At 32.5% G+C, this 17,476-nt stretch overlaps 2 protein-coding genes across 3 annotated transcripts; one reads left to right on the top strand and one right to left on the bottom strand.

The window, feature by feature from the left end:
* Nucleotides 1–236: 236 nt before the first annotated feature.
* On the bottom strand, nt 237–4,964 carry LOC104711274 (uncharacterized). 2 transcript variants are annotated; one of them, XR_015565577.1, is made up of 5 exons: nt 2,260–2,683; nt 1,400–1,533; nt 1,128–1,247; nt 661–767; nt 237–550 (listed from the first exon to the last, which is right to left on the bottom strand). XR_015565577.1 is itself a non-coding variant. In XM_010427966.3 (5 exons), the coding sequence occupies exons 1-5, from the start codon at nt 2,582–2,584 to the stop codon at nt 509–511; spliced, it is 756 nt and encodes a 251-aa protein (XP_010426268.2). In that variant the 5' UTR covers nt 2,585–4,964; the 3' UTR covers nt 237–508. The 2 variants fall into 2 exon arrangements, 1 of the variants encoding a protein (XP_010426268.2); XM_010427966.3 differs by having other exon boundaries at nt 1,128–1,275; nt 2,260–4,964.
* Nucleotides 4,965–12,981: 8,017 nt separating this feature from the next.
* LOC104711273 (protein NRT1/ PTR FAMILY 2.10) lies at nt 12,982–16,003 on the top strand. Its single transcript, XM_010427965.3, has 4 exons — nt 12,982–13,435; nt 14,016–14,233; nt 14,315–14,868; nt 14,950–16,003. Exons 1-4 carry the CDS (start codon nt 13,189–13,191, stop codon nt 15,869–15,871), a joined length of 1,941 nt encoding a protein of 646 aa, XP_010426267.1. The 5' UTR covers nt 12,982–13,188; the 3' UTR covers nt 15,872–16,003.
* The last annotated feature ends 1,473 nt before the right edge of the window (nt 16,004–17,476 follow it).

Raw genomic sequence — 17,476 nt, 5'->3', positions numbered from 1 at the left:
TTAATTACATATAAAATATCTCATCACCAATCATATTCTCCTTGTATATATCAATCCTAATTTGTCTACATAAAATGATAAAAGTGACACATACAATATAAAGATTTTGAAGATCAACATATAAGTATCAGTGAACATATCGAAAGTTTTGTTCAGTGCCACACAAATAATAATTTTCTTCCAAGTGAAGAAAAATAATCTACATTCCACCATGTGTATATATGTACGATGATACATATCGATACACATATTATTATTATTTAAGTAAATTAATCTCAACGTAAAAGACCAAAAATGGAAAATAAATCATTACAACTTACAAGTTTCGTAGAAACGTATATATGTGTATGTATATAAATAAATTTGTTTATATATTCATTTATATACGGCCGGGTATGAATATACGTCGACCATCTACCGTAAACGTCTAAACATGAACCAAAAATCTTCACATGCAGGATCTCTCCTCCACCAATATATATAAACATGTGTCCCTCTTTTCCATTTTTCAAAATTTTAAGTTTTCCTTCAAATAACACACTATCTCTTGCTGCAGAAACAAAAAACAAACACACACATATATATCTAAGCAAATAGGTTTGAAAGCAGAAGAGGCAATTAGCAAATATCATGTACTTTGAAAGGAGAAGGGTAACTTACGAGGAAGCAGAGGAGGATACAAGCGGCTGCACCTGGGAATAATGCGTACCAAAAGTTCAACTTATGTAACTTTGCTCCATCTATGAACATTAGTGGTAAACTCGCCGCTGTATGTTTTCATATGCAAATATATATCATTCAACTATTTCAAAACCGATATAATACATGAAAATCCCAAATTATATTATCATTGTTGAGAGTGGAAATTTGTACTTCAAGTTTTATTTTCTAAATTATCCTTCCCAATATTCATATATCAAATATGATACTGATGAACACACTTTTTCATTTCCGAATATAGCTCCTGTAGCTTCCAACTTATTTCTACGATATATTAAGGTCCCATGGTTCTCATATCCCTTACAAACACATATAAGAAATCTGATTCTTTATTTTGGCTAGGTAGTTCAAGATTTTTGTTTTTTATAGTATAAAGCTTCCAGAAAAGAAGAGTAGGATTGAATTACCTGGAGGATGATTGGCACGAGCGATGACCATGAACGCGATGGAAGCTGCGAGAGCTGTGCTGCGGGCAAGCCAGCCTGGCCCAAAGACGGAGAACGCCAACACCCCAATGGCTGCACAACCTATTTGAGCCATGAACATATTGTATTTCTGAAATAAATACACATGCACCCATCATCACCATGCTGATGATCAACACTACCTACCTAGCGTTTAAGGCTAGCTATGTTTTAACATTTCAATCGAAGTAAGAAAAAAGCGTCTAGGAAATTACCCGAGCAGAAGGAGCAGAAGGGGTGGTGAAGAGTATGGCAGAGACGGCACCAAGTGGTGCAACCGACATGGAGATCCCTTTAGGGTTTAACATTTGATCTAGTCTTCCCATTATGGCCATTGCCGCAAACGCTCCTTTAATTTTCTCATACAAAAAAAAGTAACAAACATTCAAATCGTTTGAACATATACTTATATAACTAATTTGATCAAAACGGTTGTAGATTCAAGATTAAGAACATATATTTGAAGGTAAAATGACCTTTAATAAACCAAATAAGTCAATTCCTTTTGCATGCATGTTCAGAAATTTATAACATGACGTAAAATGATAATACCACAGTATAATGAGGATTTGATGGACTATGGCTATTTTCTAATATTTACAACCTTACAAAATCCATAAACCGTTCCCTTACATTTCTCCAAGATTATACATACAAATTGGTTAAAAGTATGAATTCTTGCTAAACTTGAGAATGGGTCAAACGGTCAAACCTCAAACAGTTAGATTCATATCCTATATTATCAATATAGCTAGCTATTTGGTCGTTGGAAGAGACACAACCAATCTGTCTCTCTCTCTCTTCCCTTGTCTTCGGACAAAGAAACTTGCTGTCTAATATATGTTATTTTTATCATTTCTATATTAATATGATTTTTTTTTTCTAAACCCCAAAGTAGGAATCGTGGACTCATAGTTTGCCTAATATGAAAGGAGATGCATATATTTAGAATCCAAATTAATATCAACTAGTCTAGACGTAAAAGAAGAATATATCAAATTAATACTAACTCTTAATAACAAAGTGAGCATAAAATAATTTCTCCGGTACACAGATTTAATAACTCATTAGTTACCTGCTGCAGGCCAAATGACGTCACTTAGCGACGGAGCTAAGGTATTCTTGTCGGGCTTCCAAGATTCCCAAGAAACCGCAGGCAAATCCTCAGCCGAAGCCACCGACATAGACACGCCGGCGCTTTTGCTTACCCGCCGACGATTGTTCAACGACCTAAGGCTTCTCATATGCTTCACAGATTCATCAATACGTAGATAAGAAGGGACTCCTAAGATATGATGCCTTTTGAAACCGGCGGATATCATCGACGGGGGAGTAACGAGATTCCGGTGAAGAAGCTGTACGTGGCCGGAAGGTAGAGGCTTCACCGGAAGCGAGGCCATGGTTGTTGGGAGGGTTTTTTTTAAAATGTAAATATCCCAAATAAAGACTCAAACTATGTTTCCCTCTTTCTTCTTATACCAAAATTAAGTATGAGAGAGAGAAGTGGACAATGATAATATATAACAAACACTCAGATTTGTTTGTAATATATTTTAATCTTTTTAAGTTAATGAATAATACAAGTCATATATACCAAGTTAAAAATTGTATGTTTTTAGTTTTTGATGTTCAAACATATCTACATGATATTGGGTTTGACCTAAATAAACATATATAATTATCAAGCTAAGTATTTTTTTTCGTTTTAATTAGATTAATTTTCTAAAACTACCGACTAGTTATTTTTGTGGTCTATTATTTTTAAGCTATTCTGCCACCAATTTCGCCACTAACTTCAAAAAACACTAAAAGGCCGACTAGGTTTTTTTTTTTTCTGGGACCAAACTATTATTCATCAATAAATACAAATAAACTATAAATTGTTCAGATGATATTATTTATTAACTGATAAATTAGGAACAAAGGACCTACATGTGTTATAGTAATAGTTAATAGAGGAATGACTTTATATAATAAAATGATAGATGCAAGTGGATATGCCAAAAAAAAAAAAAAAAAAAAAGAAGAAGCAGTGGCTATATAAGAGGGGCATGGGGTTCAAATGTGAGTCTGTTTGATCAGTCGAAAGGTCATTGGATAGCAAGAGTGGCTTCATATAATACTTAAATTTATTTACATTCGTTGTTATTTTATTCGTTTAATATGCCACAAACAGAGATTTGTACTTGTATGTGTTATATATATAGAAGTTGTCGCCTTCACATGCAGACTCATGTTCCATGTTTCTAATCGTGAACACCAATCATAATAAATAAACAATATATATTATTAGCAAATATGATTAAATATGTTTTAATAATAACCCAAAATTTGTGTCCTCTCTGGTAAAGAGGAACGAATCTTCGATTACCGGTTAAAAATGTCAATTAATTGATTGGTTATCACTCATTACGACGTCTTAATAAAGTAACTTTTGTAGACATGAGGAACAAAATCAAAAATTATGTTCAGATTAGCTTACTATACTTATTTGGACAACGGCAGACAAGGTCACAAGGCCAAGTCTTTTTTTTTTTTTTTGCCAGCAACAAGGCCAAGTCTTTGGTATAACTTATTGTTCAACAAGACAACAACAACAACAACAACAACAACAAAAACAGACAAAAAGGTACCTGAATGAAGTTAGACAAGATTCTTGACAATATCATTGATTAGTTTGTTCTCCGACTAATGAAAACAGGATTCTCCTTTTAGAAAAAGAAGCATCTTTAGTTAGTCTAGACACCCCTTTTTGAAGCATGCATCATGGATATATTTTTTAGATTGCTTGAACTTGAAAGATTTTGGACAAAAAAATAACGATAAAGCTTGGCGTACAATTTTTTTTGATCTGATGCGCAAGACTTGCGTGGCTATGAATGTAAACTTTGTAACATGGCTCATTTAATTACATAATCGATTCAATTTCAAATTTGTTTGTTAGGCCCGTTTGTTTTCCTTTTAAAGGCTGATTTAGTTATATACGGGTTGGGCTTATGCTTGTAGAAACTTGGGTTGGTAGAGATTATGTTTTAAGTTTCAAGAACATATGCACTAAATAAGAATGTTCACGGTCACTCAAAGAAATATGGGACGTCCCTCCAATAAGATTTAAAACTAAATAGGCTGAACAAAAGAAAGAGAGATGAAAACGACCACCTGAGGGTTGGGTGAAGCTAAACACCGATGGAGCTTCAAGAGGTAATCCCGGGTTAGCTACAGCTGGGGGTGTGTTGCGGGGTGAGGATGCATGGTTGTTGGTCTGTGGGTTTTGTTTTGAATATTGGGATCTGTTCTGCACCATTGGCTGAACTATGGGAAGTGTACTATGGTTTGTTAGTTGCTTGGGATCGTGGAGTGAGAAGGTTGGAGATCGAGGTGGATTTGGACTTTGGAGATAGTTGTCGGTTTTTTAAGGGCAGAGGTTAGTGATGCTCATCCGCTGTTTTTTCTGGTACGTTTGTACCATGGCTTTATTGCAAGGGACTGGATAGTCCGTATTTCACATGTGTATAGGAAGATTAATCGTCTTGCTGATGGATTGGCGAACTATGCGTTTTTATTACCGCTGAGTTTTCTTTTGTTAGAGTTTGTTCAAGATTGTGTGAATTCTATTTGTTTGGAGGATGTTAGTGGGGCTGCGTTCCCACGGCAAGTCCGAGTGTAATTTTTTTTTTTTCCTTTTTAATAAATTAAGGGAGGTAAACCTCCCTTTTCTCACCAAAAAAAAAAAAGAGAGATGAAAACAAGAAATGATGTCCCCTAAAGCATTTTCCATTTACTTATCATTCTCTCAAAATTCGGGTGGTCGACTTGCGTTTGACCGCAGCAACTTGTAGAGCAAGCGTTAGGGGACAAACAGTGGTATGCGGTGTATCACACATGTCGGAAGAGGATGTGCATGTCATGACAGATAGACGGACGTGTCTCTCCATGAGTCTTATTTGATGTTTAAATGGTACTCGACTTGGTCGCATGTGGGTGCCATGTATGCTAGAAGCGATTGGAAGCAAGATATATGTTTTTTGGAGGATTGATGGTTTACCACCCTCTCTATCCGTGTCTCCTTTTTTTCTTGAAAAGGTATTCACATGCATGTCGTTGGTTAGTTAGCTATTAAGTAGCTGAGAAATCATCAAAACATTGTTTTAATTTTGTGGTTTCGCTGGCGGATACGGGTCAGGGAGTGGAGTAGTGTTGATGCGTTTGCACAAAGTATCTGAGAGAGAGCAATGATGTTAGCTCTAATTAAGAAGCATTTTGCATGATTGTTTGGATTCTTCCCTACTTCATCACCTGTCAAAAGACGAAGAGACATGCATGACAATTCAATTCAGGACGACAAGTCACAAGCCAATTTTTTTTGGTTTTTAGCTATTTGTTTTTTAAAAGAAAAAAAATTCAGTCACCAGGATAGGTTAAAGATAAAATTAAGTGGATTGAAAGCGGAGCACAACAACACTAAAAAAAGGTAAAAAAATATATAATCATTAATCAAAACAATGCGTAGCAAAATATTCCTAAATCGAGGAGGTTTCAGTTTCACAGTACAAAAGGGAAGAACTAAACTAAATTAGGCGTTGAACAAAAAAGGTGACTACTACACATTCTATCTAATTAATGATTGCACCTTTGAAACTTGAAAGTGCTTACATGTGAAAGTTCTATTACAGACTATTTACAAAATATTCCTTGTCATGGTGACTCTCCACAAACACACTAACGTAACAGAACTACCATTATAAATAGTTGATCTGTGTTGCCACTTTGGCAATATATAATAATGTTATCATAAAACACTAATAGAAATACCATAATAAACAGTTGATCTGTGTTGCCACTTCGACAATATAATAGTAATATTATAATATAATTGTTTCTCTCTTGTTCATAAGTTTGTATTGTTTCATATTCCAAGTTCTTAATTATGACGAATATGTGGACAAGCCTACATCGAGCAAGTTGACATCGAGAATTTGTGGTCAATCATTGAGTGGGCTGTCCCTGTTAGGTTTGTTGTATACTCCACAATTCACATTTGGACTTGCAGTTGGATCTATTTTAAACCTATATAAACTAATATACACTATTGTTTAGACCGTAGTAATAATTATTATTCGGCTAACAATGTTAGTTTTAAGTGATCAATATCCCAATCATTATTACTTTGTGGGAAAATGGCGGCACCATAATGTTGTCTTCCAGTATATTGGGCCAAAACTACAATCTACAACAAAGTGCATAAACTTGCTAGAAGTTTCTCGTCCATGTACATCTTTAAGTTTTTTTTAGCCAACTTCTAAAGCATTTACATTATGCAATAATGCAAATAGCATACAGTTTTTTTTGTTTATAATAATTCTATCTATTCGTTTATAATTTGTAGCTAATGTTCTGCCTTTCTTATTCGTGTATATTTTGTATTATACAGTTTGTGGATAAAAGTATATATATCTCTTTTAAAAACAACCCGTTTATTTTATACAATATATAAAAATACCTCATATCTAAGTATTCTTTCAAACACATAAAAATTGTATCTATTTGTAACGATTGATGAAGAAAATCTCAGAAGCTATCACTAAAAGAAAAGTTATTCTATAACATTGTTTTGGCAACAACTTCATAGGATTCATGTTTTTCTATAAATAGAAAAAGTCAAAAATAATAAAATCCCTAGCTAAACTCAATAACAATTTAATTTGAAAACTGCGAATAAACAAATAGTGAAATACCCGGATTAACAAGCAATAAGACCCGACCAAGTTTGGAAAAAACTGCGCAAAAGAAAATCTACGTAATATCGTATCAGTATCTTCCATCGGTGTCAATTAAAAAAAGAACAAAGTTGCAACCAGAATTTGGTTTAGCTCAGAATCCTCAGATCATATAATACATTAAAAATTGTTGTATGAAAATTAGACACGTATATACCACGAAGGCACGAAATAAAAAAATCAAAACGTTGACTTGTGGAGTGCTCGAATCGTCCACTAGACGGGTGTTAACAATTAAAGATATAGCTCAACCACCTCCTCACCCAAAACGTTTAAATGATATCATTGTCTGCTCTAAAACTTAGAAATTGTTTTTTTGGTCAAACCGATTTTTTGTGAAAGAAAAACTTATAAACTTTAGCACATAGTAGTTGAGACTTACCAATCAGAGCTTTTATGTATAAACTTATCTTTACTTAGGTCTTCGTCGACACAATATTGCACTTTTTAATTTGAAGAAGTTCAAGTTAAGGGCATCAACGTCGAAACTTCCGATAAACAACGTTGTTTTGGTTACACAATTTAAACATGTTTCACGTGAAGCCACATAGATTTTAATGATCGTGTTTAATTTTGTATTCAATGTAAACTTTTAGTGCGTGCGTACATTTGTAGGTAGTGAATAGTTTTTTCCCTTACCCCTTGTGTAGATGATATAAGTGCATGCGTACTTTTTGAAGAAACTTTAATAAAAACTTTAGGGCTTTTTAGCAAGACTGTTGATTATAAAAAATTTACGGATTGAAAAGAAAAATGTGATTCTCGGTTTGTATGGTAAAATGTGGTTGTTGTATGATTTGAACGATATAATTAAAAACATAATGGGACAGACAATCCATAGAAATACTCTTGAAAGTTACATTTTTTGGCCGAATTCACCAACATGAGAGCAAAAGATGCGATATATGTCCATGTCGCAAATAGGAATTAATGGATATTATATGAAATTTGTATGAATCATTTATATGTAATAAATATTGCGAGATAAAATAGCAAAAATAGTTATGATGCACCCATCTTCATACAAATCTCTTATGAAAATCAGGTGGATGATAATAATTGTTGCGGCAAAAAATTGAGATCAGATGAGATTGACGGTCGAGGCAGAATTAGGGTATAGATACTATATATATATGTAGATGGTTGTGGCGCTGAGAAAGGTAACGTAAGTTATCAGTAACATTGAAAAAATTGGTTAAGTTATCAATGACATAGAAAAATTTGGTTTGGATCATTACATAGAAAGTGGAGCAGAAAATGACATTTGAAAAAAAAAAAAAACAAAAAAAAGATGGAGATAAAAGTGTGTTTTCGTCCAAATTTGTCTGATGTTTCTGTTTGGGAAGGAGAAACATCTTTATTGCTTATAATTTTTTTGGATTAAATAAACATTTCAAAATTTGTGGACTGTAAAAATGATAATTGTAATATATTTCATCATATATATAGTTTAGAGGTAATTTTAATTATCTATTGAAAGAAATAGCGAAGGTCTATGTTCACTAGTGCATAGCATTTGCCAGCCCAGTTATGAAGAAAGGCAACTTGTCTTTTGCTCCATGACCTCGTAGGGTAAAGTTAGTTTCTCTATTGTATAAAATACAGTTATATGGGGGTATAATATATATATATATACATACATTTATACACATACAGACAAAAGTCACAGTAAGATCGAATGGGTCATAGTCCATAATGTGAACCCGGTATAGTCAACTATTTGTAAACAACTAGTCCAAGTGCTGGAACCAAATTTAGTGTCGTAGTCTGTCCATCAATAATGAAAACTAAACCGCCAAAAGAATACAATCATCCAGTATAACGAAAGACACGTGGTTTAAGACTTTATATGATAAAAGTTTAGACATAAATCATACAGTTCCATTCCAGTACGTATAATAATTCTCCTCATTTCCACTAATTCTTCAAGCTTGCCGGTCCAACTAATAATATATTAAAAGTGGTCTACGTGACAAGGATTGGCCATTTAATTATAGTTTGGTTTGGGTTCGGTTCAGTATTGTTTCGACCAGGTTTTTATCTATAAGAAATAGTGTCAAAAGCAAAAGATATCCATTCGTCATGTTGGTTGTATAAACCTTCTATAACATAAGTATGTTGTAATTGTGTTCAGTTTTTAAAAAGGTTATATAGTTTGGTTCATAAGAAAACTTGTCCAAGTAAAACCGGTATTGGCCATCCGATTTGATTGCTAGATTCGGTTTATTTGCGTATCCACCATCTCCATTGATCCACTATCCCCAATGATTGACCGCGTGAATTAGACTAAAAAGGTTCACACAAACACACCCGTGAGGCCGTGACGTGCATATATCATATATGGCATGAGAAGGTTGACTCTTTGTAATGTTGCTTTCTACAGTTTGATCAAATCACTAGTTACCAAATAAACCGCGTCAACCCCAAAAAGTATGGAGAATATGGACAATACACAGCAACATACATCATCATCTTTATCATTATCATCATAAACTCTTCTCTTTTCGTATATGTTTTTTTTTGGCTTGTATTGATTAGTTTCATCGTATACAATAATTTAACAACCCAATTGAACTGAGTTCTATTTTGATATTTTTTCTACTTTTTAAAATATATATGTTATGTGTGTTTGTCAAGCTACTTAAGCAAAAATTTTTATAAGACGTGGCCTAGACATTTTAACCAAGAGTCTCTCCTTTTTTAAAAGCTAATGGGAATTTTGTATAAGAAACCAAGAACGAACCAATCCAAATTACTACCAGTTCACATTTGATTTATTTAACCGACACTACAGTTTTTGGTTTGTACATTTACCAAAAAATTGTAGCTATTTATCTATTTTTGTTGCAAATTTATACTTGCTACAAATTTATTTTAAAAACTATTTGCACTTATACAATGGTAGTAAATAAAAGGGTGATAGCAAATCGTAACAAATTTGCTATAAATTTGCTACAAATTTGCTAACTTAGTCTGAACAAATTTAGGGTATAGAACTGAACCCAATTTTTGAATTGTGCAACAACATTTTTACTGCAACAAATTTAGCCATCACATAAACCAGTAGGTACGTAAACTATTTTACTGCAACAACATTTTTTCACAATTAGAAACATGTGCGTTATACTGTTGACGTACCATACATCGTGTTTGTGTAGTAGTGTAGTCCACGTATATCCTACGTACATACATATATCTGCACACGTTTTTTATCCTACTCAGGATTGTATTATTTAACCTATTTAGAAAAGCCTGCTAAATTAGAAACTTTTTGCAATGTTTCCCACCGTAAACATATTTATTTCTCTTACCAAGAAATTTCTTGTCCAGACCATTTTGTCGGAATTATAAAATGGAATTGGGTATATTGCTTATATTTTTTTATTATATATACGTAAACTCCACTCATAAGAACTGGAAGCAAAAATGTGTGTACTGCAGTGAATTCACAAAGAAATGAAATGATATATATTGAAATATAAACCAGATATGAACTGGAAGCAAAAATAAATGAAAAGTTTATAATCCCATTAATGCCCCAAAACTATCTTCTTATTTATATAATAATCGGTTACTTGGATTAAAGTCCATATTAAGTTTCTTACATGTGTGCAGCCAATTTTTTTTTTTTGTTTTTTTTTTTGTAATCTTCTTTGAACTTCTTTCTTTGGTTTAACGTAATATTAGTATTAAATTTCAATATTGTGTGAACACTGCAGTACAAATTAAATTGAACTTGGAAATCTTTTAAGTCAAGACCTAAATTGGAAAAGGAAGAAAAATTGGTAATATCTATGACTTTTTTTGGGTCGGCTTAAAAACGGAGTTTAGGACTTTATAATTTATACGATTCATCAGCTGGCACATTCTACATTTATCAAAACTAGAATTTTCAGAGTACAAATTATACAATCTAAATGCTTATCTGTTATATTGTTATATTGAACTCTATTAAGAAATATGATAATCAGTTTAATGCAACAAATGTTGTGTACAGATAAGATTTTGGACCCCCGGTCTTTGTCAACAACAATGGCTTGTCATCATCGTCCATGCCTAGCAAGTTATAGAAAATTATGAGAGAATACTATTGAATAATTCATATGTTAAAACAACATGTACCCGTTAATATCTTGTCATGTTTTTCATCCAAATGTTTACACCTATCAATTATTGGAGGAATCTTTTCAGAATGCAGAAAAGGACAATATATATTTAATTGGACGACGTTCTAAGGTTGAATCACCTATCAGATCATATATATATATATATATATAACCAAAAAAATGATAGTTAAGCTCGAACAAATATAGAAACTCAAAAAAATAAAAGTCTTGACGAGAAGCTTTAAGAAACAAAAACACAAAACAATAATAAAAGAGAAAAAAAAACTACAAAATATTAGAATATATATATAGGAAGTTACTTCTATATATATTTATGATGCATGGAAAACAGAGAAAAATTAAGCAAAGTATAGCCAAATGATTTACCACATGAGTGCATCAAAACGTCTCTTAGCTCTTGTTCCTTGAGAGTATCGAGAGAACTGAGAGAGATTGATAGAAGAAAAAGAGCTAAAAGAGAAGTGGATTTCGTTTCAATTTTTCGGGTTTTGATGTGATGATTTTTTAAATGAAATAAAACAGAACGCTAACCGTCTTAACGTGGTGGGTGTTAACATAAGATTAATCTGGCAAATATGTAGTAACTTTGGTGTTTAACTCTCTAATGAGATATTTAGTTTGACATTGTTTTTGACCAAAACTAAAATTTTTAGGTGTGTTTTTTTGGCTATTTTCCACTATATATGCATGTGTGTGTGTGTGTTTAGGTTTTTGATATAAACTAGCAAATTATGTGGACAACAATACTCATCGTGTTTGCCAAACTACGCAAATCACATCAGTAACCTAATAAATGTGAAGTAAATAAAGTGGACCCTTTGCCTCTCTTTTACAACTTCGTTAGATTCCGTTCATAAATGGATCCACCCTATACCTTGCATTCCGTGCTAAACAATAAGTAAAGTATCTACATACTGTATTGTATAACTCAAATGTGAAAGTACCACAAAGTTACTGAACAAGAAAGGATATGTTAGGACCATACATAGAATTAAATGTTTAATGGACATGAAAAGATACCTACTGACTTCTTCCAACTCAACTCTTATTTGCCCATGGATCATATATATGTTCAAAGAAAATTACTACCATAATTTACATCAGCTTATTAATTATTTTTTAAGACTTGATATTTATTAAAAATGTCTAAATTTCGTTATTTATAAAACCAAATCTAAAGAAATTATAGAATCTAATTTAATAAATATGTTATATATATATGGTTAATCTTCTAAATTGTATGGTTTTGATTTTACAAATTTTAGAGGCTATGATTCAAATTTTACTGACTAACAAAATGCTCTAAATTTTATTGACTAACAATTTTTAGAGTCTATGACTTTTCGAAAAAATAGCTTTTAGCAAATATAAATCTTGAACTATGGAAAAAACTTTATTTTTTGTTTTAGTCTTAAAAGGTTTTAATCGATTAGCGTATTCAAACCGTGTAGTTAGTCATAAAGCAAGTACTTATTATTTAATAGCGGATAGTTTAAACACACAAAAAAAGATAATTAGATCATCTAAAAATTAGTAATATTTATTAAAATTATAACTATTAATAGTACATCCTAGCAAAAAAAAAAAAAAAAAGAAATACTAAAACCTATATTTTTATAACATAGAATTGACCAATTAGATAAATCAATAAAAACGGTTGACTATATTGATCTAAGAATCATAAAACTGGTTCAATAAAAATTTATTACACAGGTGTTTAACACACTATTAATTTATAAAATATATATATATATATATATATATATATACATGTGTGTAAATTTGGAAACAAAATAAGGTGATAATTGACTAACTTAGTCAAAATAGAGGGAAGGAGTGTAAAAATGGGCCTACATCGAGCACTAAAACTCAGCCCACACTTGACCAATAATTAAAAATGAAACATTTATTTTAGATTAGGGAAATTAATTAAAAATTTTAATTAATGAGGCACTCACACAGATGTCTCAATCGTTCACAGCCAAAAAAATTCACCAATCTTAATAATTTCTCATTTCCCCCTTTTGTTTAAGATTCCGACAAAATCCACTCTCGCTAGATCCACACACACCACTATATAAGGAAGACCGAATCATAGAGATGAAGAGCAGAGTCATCCTTAACCATAGAGACAAAAGAGATAAGAACAATAACAACAACAACAGCGACCTCTTCTGTAATTACACACAGATTGAGACTATGGAGAGAAAGCCCCTTGAGGTTGAGACGACGACAACGAACCACCACTCCGCCGTCGATGATGTGACATCTACGACGGTCGATTCATTCGAGGAAGATCAGAAAAAACTTGTTTATAGAGGATGGAAAGTCATGCCCTTCATCATTGGTAAACTCACCCTTTTGTTTTTCTCTTTCGGACATATATATTCTTTTGTTGTGTTTTGTCGGAATTTTAGAAAAAAAAAATGAAATATTCTGTAAAACATTTTGTCCGTGATATTATTAAATTTTCGTTTTCTCTTTTTTTTACTTGTCTTAACTCTTAAGACTTGACTTGTATCAAAAAAATCTCGACTTTGGACGAAAAAAATGGTTTAGCAAAATATAGATTTGGATGAAACCCAGATGATATGTAAGATCTATCTATGAAAAAAAAGATAGTTTTTTTTCAAAAAAAAATTAATTTTCCGTAGAAAAAAAGAGACTTTGAATCAAGCAGTTAAGTTTCTGAAAAAAAAAGTAGATAAGAATTTTGACATTTTTCTGGATAAGACAAAAAATGATTAACTTCTGGGAGTTACAGAGCACTTAGAACCAAAAAAAAAAGTCAGAACATCATCGAAAGTCCAATCTTTTGACTTGTAGGTTGTGTGTTTCGGTTTCGAAGTTGTAACATTAAATGCAATAAATACTTTGTAACTTTATGAGAAGGTATCTTTATCATATTTATGTGGTGCTGTTGACAGGTAATGAGACATTTGAGAAGCTTGGGATCATAGGAACATTATCGAACCTTCTTGTCTACCTAACTTCTGTATTCAACCTTAAGAGCTATACAGCTGCAACTATCATCAATGCCTTTAGTGGCACTATCAATTTCGGCACTTTCATTGCTGCTTTCCTCTGTGACACTTACTTTGGTCGCTACAAGACTCTCTGTGTCGCTGTCATCGCTTGTTTCATGGTACTTTTATATATAATCTTTGATGAGTTAACTTGGTTTTGTATTTCCCAATATTTGTGTAAAACATTTTCATTTTTGTAGGGATCGTTTGTGATACTACTGACTGCTGCAATTCCTTCATTGCACCCCGTTGCTTGCGGAAACAAAAGCACATGCGAAGGTCCAAGCGTGGGACAGATAATGTTTCTGCTCATGGGTTTAGGGTTTCTTGTGATAGGCGCTGGTGGTATCAGACCGTGTAATTTAGCGTTTGGTGCTGATCAGTTCAACCCCAAATCCGAATCAGGAAAGAAAGGGATCAACAGTTTCTTCAACTGGTATTTCTTCACGTTCACGTTCGCTCAGATCATCTCACTCACACTCATTGTGTATATCCAGTCAAATGTGAGTTGGACCATCGGTTTGACTATCCCTGTGGTTCTTATGTTCTTGGCCTGCGTCATCTTCTTTGCTGGGGATAGACTCTATGTAAAAGTTAAAGCCTCGGGTAGTCCTTTGGCTGGTATAGCTCATGTTATAGCAGCCGCTATCAAGAAACGTGGTTTGAAGCCTGTTAAGCAGCCTTGGGTTGATCTTTACAACCACATCCCACGCAACTATGTGAACACTACTCTAAAATACACCGACCAGTTCAGGTAATTCTCTTAATACTTATTTCTTCTTTTGATTTATGTTTCTGGCTTTTGTTTTTTTGCTGAAGTTTGTTGTGTTGTCAGGTTTCTAGACAAAGCAGCGATTAAGTCACCCGAGGACAAGTTGAACTCTGATGGAGCGGCTTCAGATCCATGGAAACTATGCACGTTGCAGCAAGTGGAAGAAGTGAAGTGCATTGTTAGAGTGATCCCAATCTGGCTTGCTTCCTCGATTTACTATCTTGCAATAAGTCTGCAAATGACTTATCCTGTCTTCCAAGCACTCCAGAGTGACCGGCGTTTGGGTTCTGGTGGCTTCAAGATTCCCGGGGCAACCTATGTAGTGTTCTTAATGACGGGGATGACAATTTTCATCGTATTCTATGACCGTGTTCTTGTCCCGTCGCTCAGGAGAGTGACCGGGTTAGAAACTGGCATAACACTCTTACAAAGAATCGGAGCAGGGATTGTGTTTGCGATCTTGAGTTTGTTAGTGTCTGGATTTATAGAGGAAAGGAGAAGAACCTTTGCGCTGACAAAACCAACACTCGGGATGGCGCCTAGGACAGGAGAAATCTCTTCCATGTCAGCTATGTGGCTGATTCCGCAGCTCACACTTGCAGGCATAGCAGAAGCTTTTGCTGCCATTGGACAGATGGAGTTTTACTACAAGCAGTTTCCTGAAAACATGAGGAGCTTCGCCGGTTCTATCTTCTATATTGGTGGTGGGATTTCTAGCTACCTCGCTAGCTTCTTGATCTCAACTGTTCATCGAACAACTGAGCATTCACCTACAGGGAATTGGTTAGCTGAGGATCTGAACAAAGCCAAACTGGATTACTTCTATTTCATGCTCACAGGAATCATGGTCGTTAACTTGGGTTACTTCTTGTTGATGGCTAAATGGTATAGATACAAAGGCAGTAATGATGAAGACATCACTGAGATTGAGACCAATGAAGAAGTGACCAAGAAACAGCAGCTACAAGAAAAGGACTCTGTCTGATCTGCAAACTTGTTTTATCTTTGGTCAAACGACCTCAGTTTCTTCTTTCTCGTTGTACTTTTTTCTTTACTCCGAAGTCAATCCTGTTGTACTTTATATAGATTAAATGAAGAAAAAATCGCTTCATCTTTATTGACATGTATTGTAGAATAAAATTTTTGTTACTAATTCAAACTATGTATCACTATAACAAATTCACCTTTTTGTTAATAAGATTTTTGTTATATTGAATTTGGTTTACACTTCTCCAACGTCACATGTGACATGAAATAAAATGAAGTGATGAATAAAGTTGTTAAATAATATTATTCAAGCATTAAAAATAGTGAATTTGGTTTACACTTCTCTAATATCATATGTGACAGGAAATAAAATGATGAAGAGGGTTGTTTAATAATTTTTTCGAGACATTGGGTATAGTTAATTTGGTTTACACTCCAACGTCACATGTAACATGAAATAAAATGAAATGATGAATAAAGTTGTTAAATAATATTATTCAAGCATTGAAAATAGTGAATTTTTGGTTTACACTTCTCTAATATCATATGTGGCATAAAATGAAATAATGAATAGAGTTGTTTAATAAAATTTTCAGGCATTATGAACAGTAAATTTGGTTTACACTTCTTCAACATTATATGTGACAGAAAATGAAATGATGAATAGAGTTGTTTAATAATCTTTTTCAGGCATTGAGAATTGTGAAAAACATGATTATTTTGTTAAAATACTTAAGAGTTATATATTACTAGCTCCATGGGTGAACGTATTTTTAGTAAGCAAACTAAAGTTGTCTAATACAGAGTATCCATCAGCTCATTGAAATTGATCTTACTGAGAAACCTATTGTGTTCTAGTAAGCTCAACTTTAATTTTTGACTTGCACATGTGCTGCCCAAACCCAAAGCACGGATAAAAACTCTGTTTACAATGCTGTCAAGAGATCCACAAGAACCTGACATGTTATAATATATAAATAAAAGATATATTTTTGTATTTGTTTTTATTTTAACTCTTTTTTTTATATTCTAATTTGTAACTTTTGAATTTAACGATTATTCAATTAAATATGATAGCTTTATTTTTTCTCTATTTCTAATATTTTATAAATATTTACACAATTGTTATATGTTATGATAGAAATATCTAATATTATATTTATATAATTTCTATTCATATTTTATTTTAATATTTTTTTGGTTCTATTTTTTTATTTTGTTTTTGGTTTATATTTTAGTTTAAATTGTTCTAAATTATTGTTTTAATAATAATAAAAGTATTACAAAAATAAGTGAATTATTTGATGTATTAACATTATATTTTATATTCCTTTAATGATATGAATTAATTTATTAAAATTGAAATAAAAAGTGATGAGGTGGAGGAATTAAAAGAGAGAAAACTTATATAGACTATCGATATATAATAAGATATATCATATTATATACTATTATTGATTTATTATTTCTATTAATTTATATAAATTGGATTATTCCCTTTTTAATAAAAAGGAAGTACACAACATAGTTGTTGTAGACTTTCTATTTTTAATAAATGATTACAAATAAATTACAAATAGGTTATAGATTAATATATATATTA

This window comes from Camelina sativa, chromosome 9 (assembly GCF_030686135.1).
Source record: "Camelina sativa cultivar CO46 ecotype springtype chromosome 9, ASM3068613v1".
NCBI classification, from domain to species: Eukaryota; Viridiplantae; Streptophyta; class Magnoliopsida; order Brassicales; family Brassicaceae; genus Camelina; species Camelina sativa.
This window is presented reverse-complemented; position numbering and strand designations above follow the sequence as displayed.

What these genes read in the sequence shown, in the direction of transcription:
- LOC104711274 (XM_010427966.3), bottom strand. Translation starts at nt 2,584, where the DNA reads ATGGCCTCGCTTCCGGTGAAGCCTCTACCTTCCGGCCACGTACAGCTT. An exon ending in CGTCATTTGGCCTGCAGCAG is followed by an intron (nt 1,534 to 2,259) that starts GTAACTAATGAG and finishes AGAAAATTAAAG; the next exon opens with GAGCGTTTGCGGCAATGGCC. An exon ending in TCGTGCCAATCATCCTCCAG is followed by an intron (nt 768 to 1,127) that starts GTAATTCAATCC and finishes GAAAACATACAG; the next exon opens with CGGCGAGTTTACCACTAATG.
- LOC104711273 (XM_010427965.3), top strand. Translation starts at nt 13,189, where the DNA reads ATGAAGAGCAGAGTCATCCTTAACCATAGAGACAAAAGAGATAAGAAC. An exon ending in AGTCATGCCCTTCATCATTG is followed by an intron (nt 13,436 to 14,015) that starts GTAAACTCACCC and finishes TGCTGTTGACAG; the next exon opens with GTAATGAGACATTTGAGAAG. An exon ending in CTGTCATCGCTTGTTTCATG is followed by an intron (nt 14,234 to 14,314) that starts GTACTTTTATAT and finishes TCATTTTTGTAG; the next exon opens with GGATCGTTTGTGATACTACT.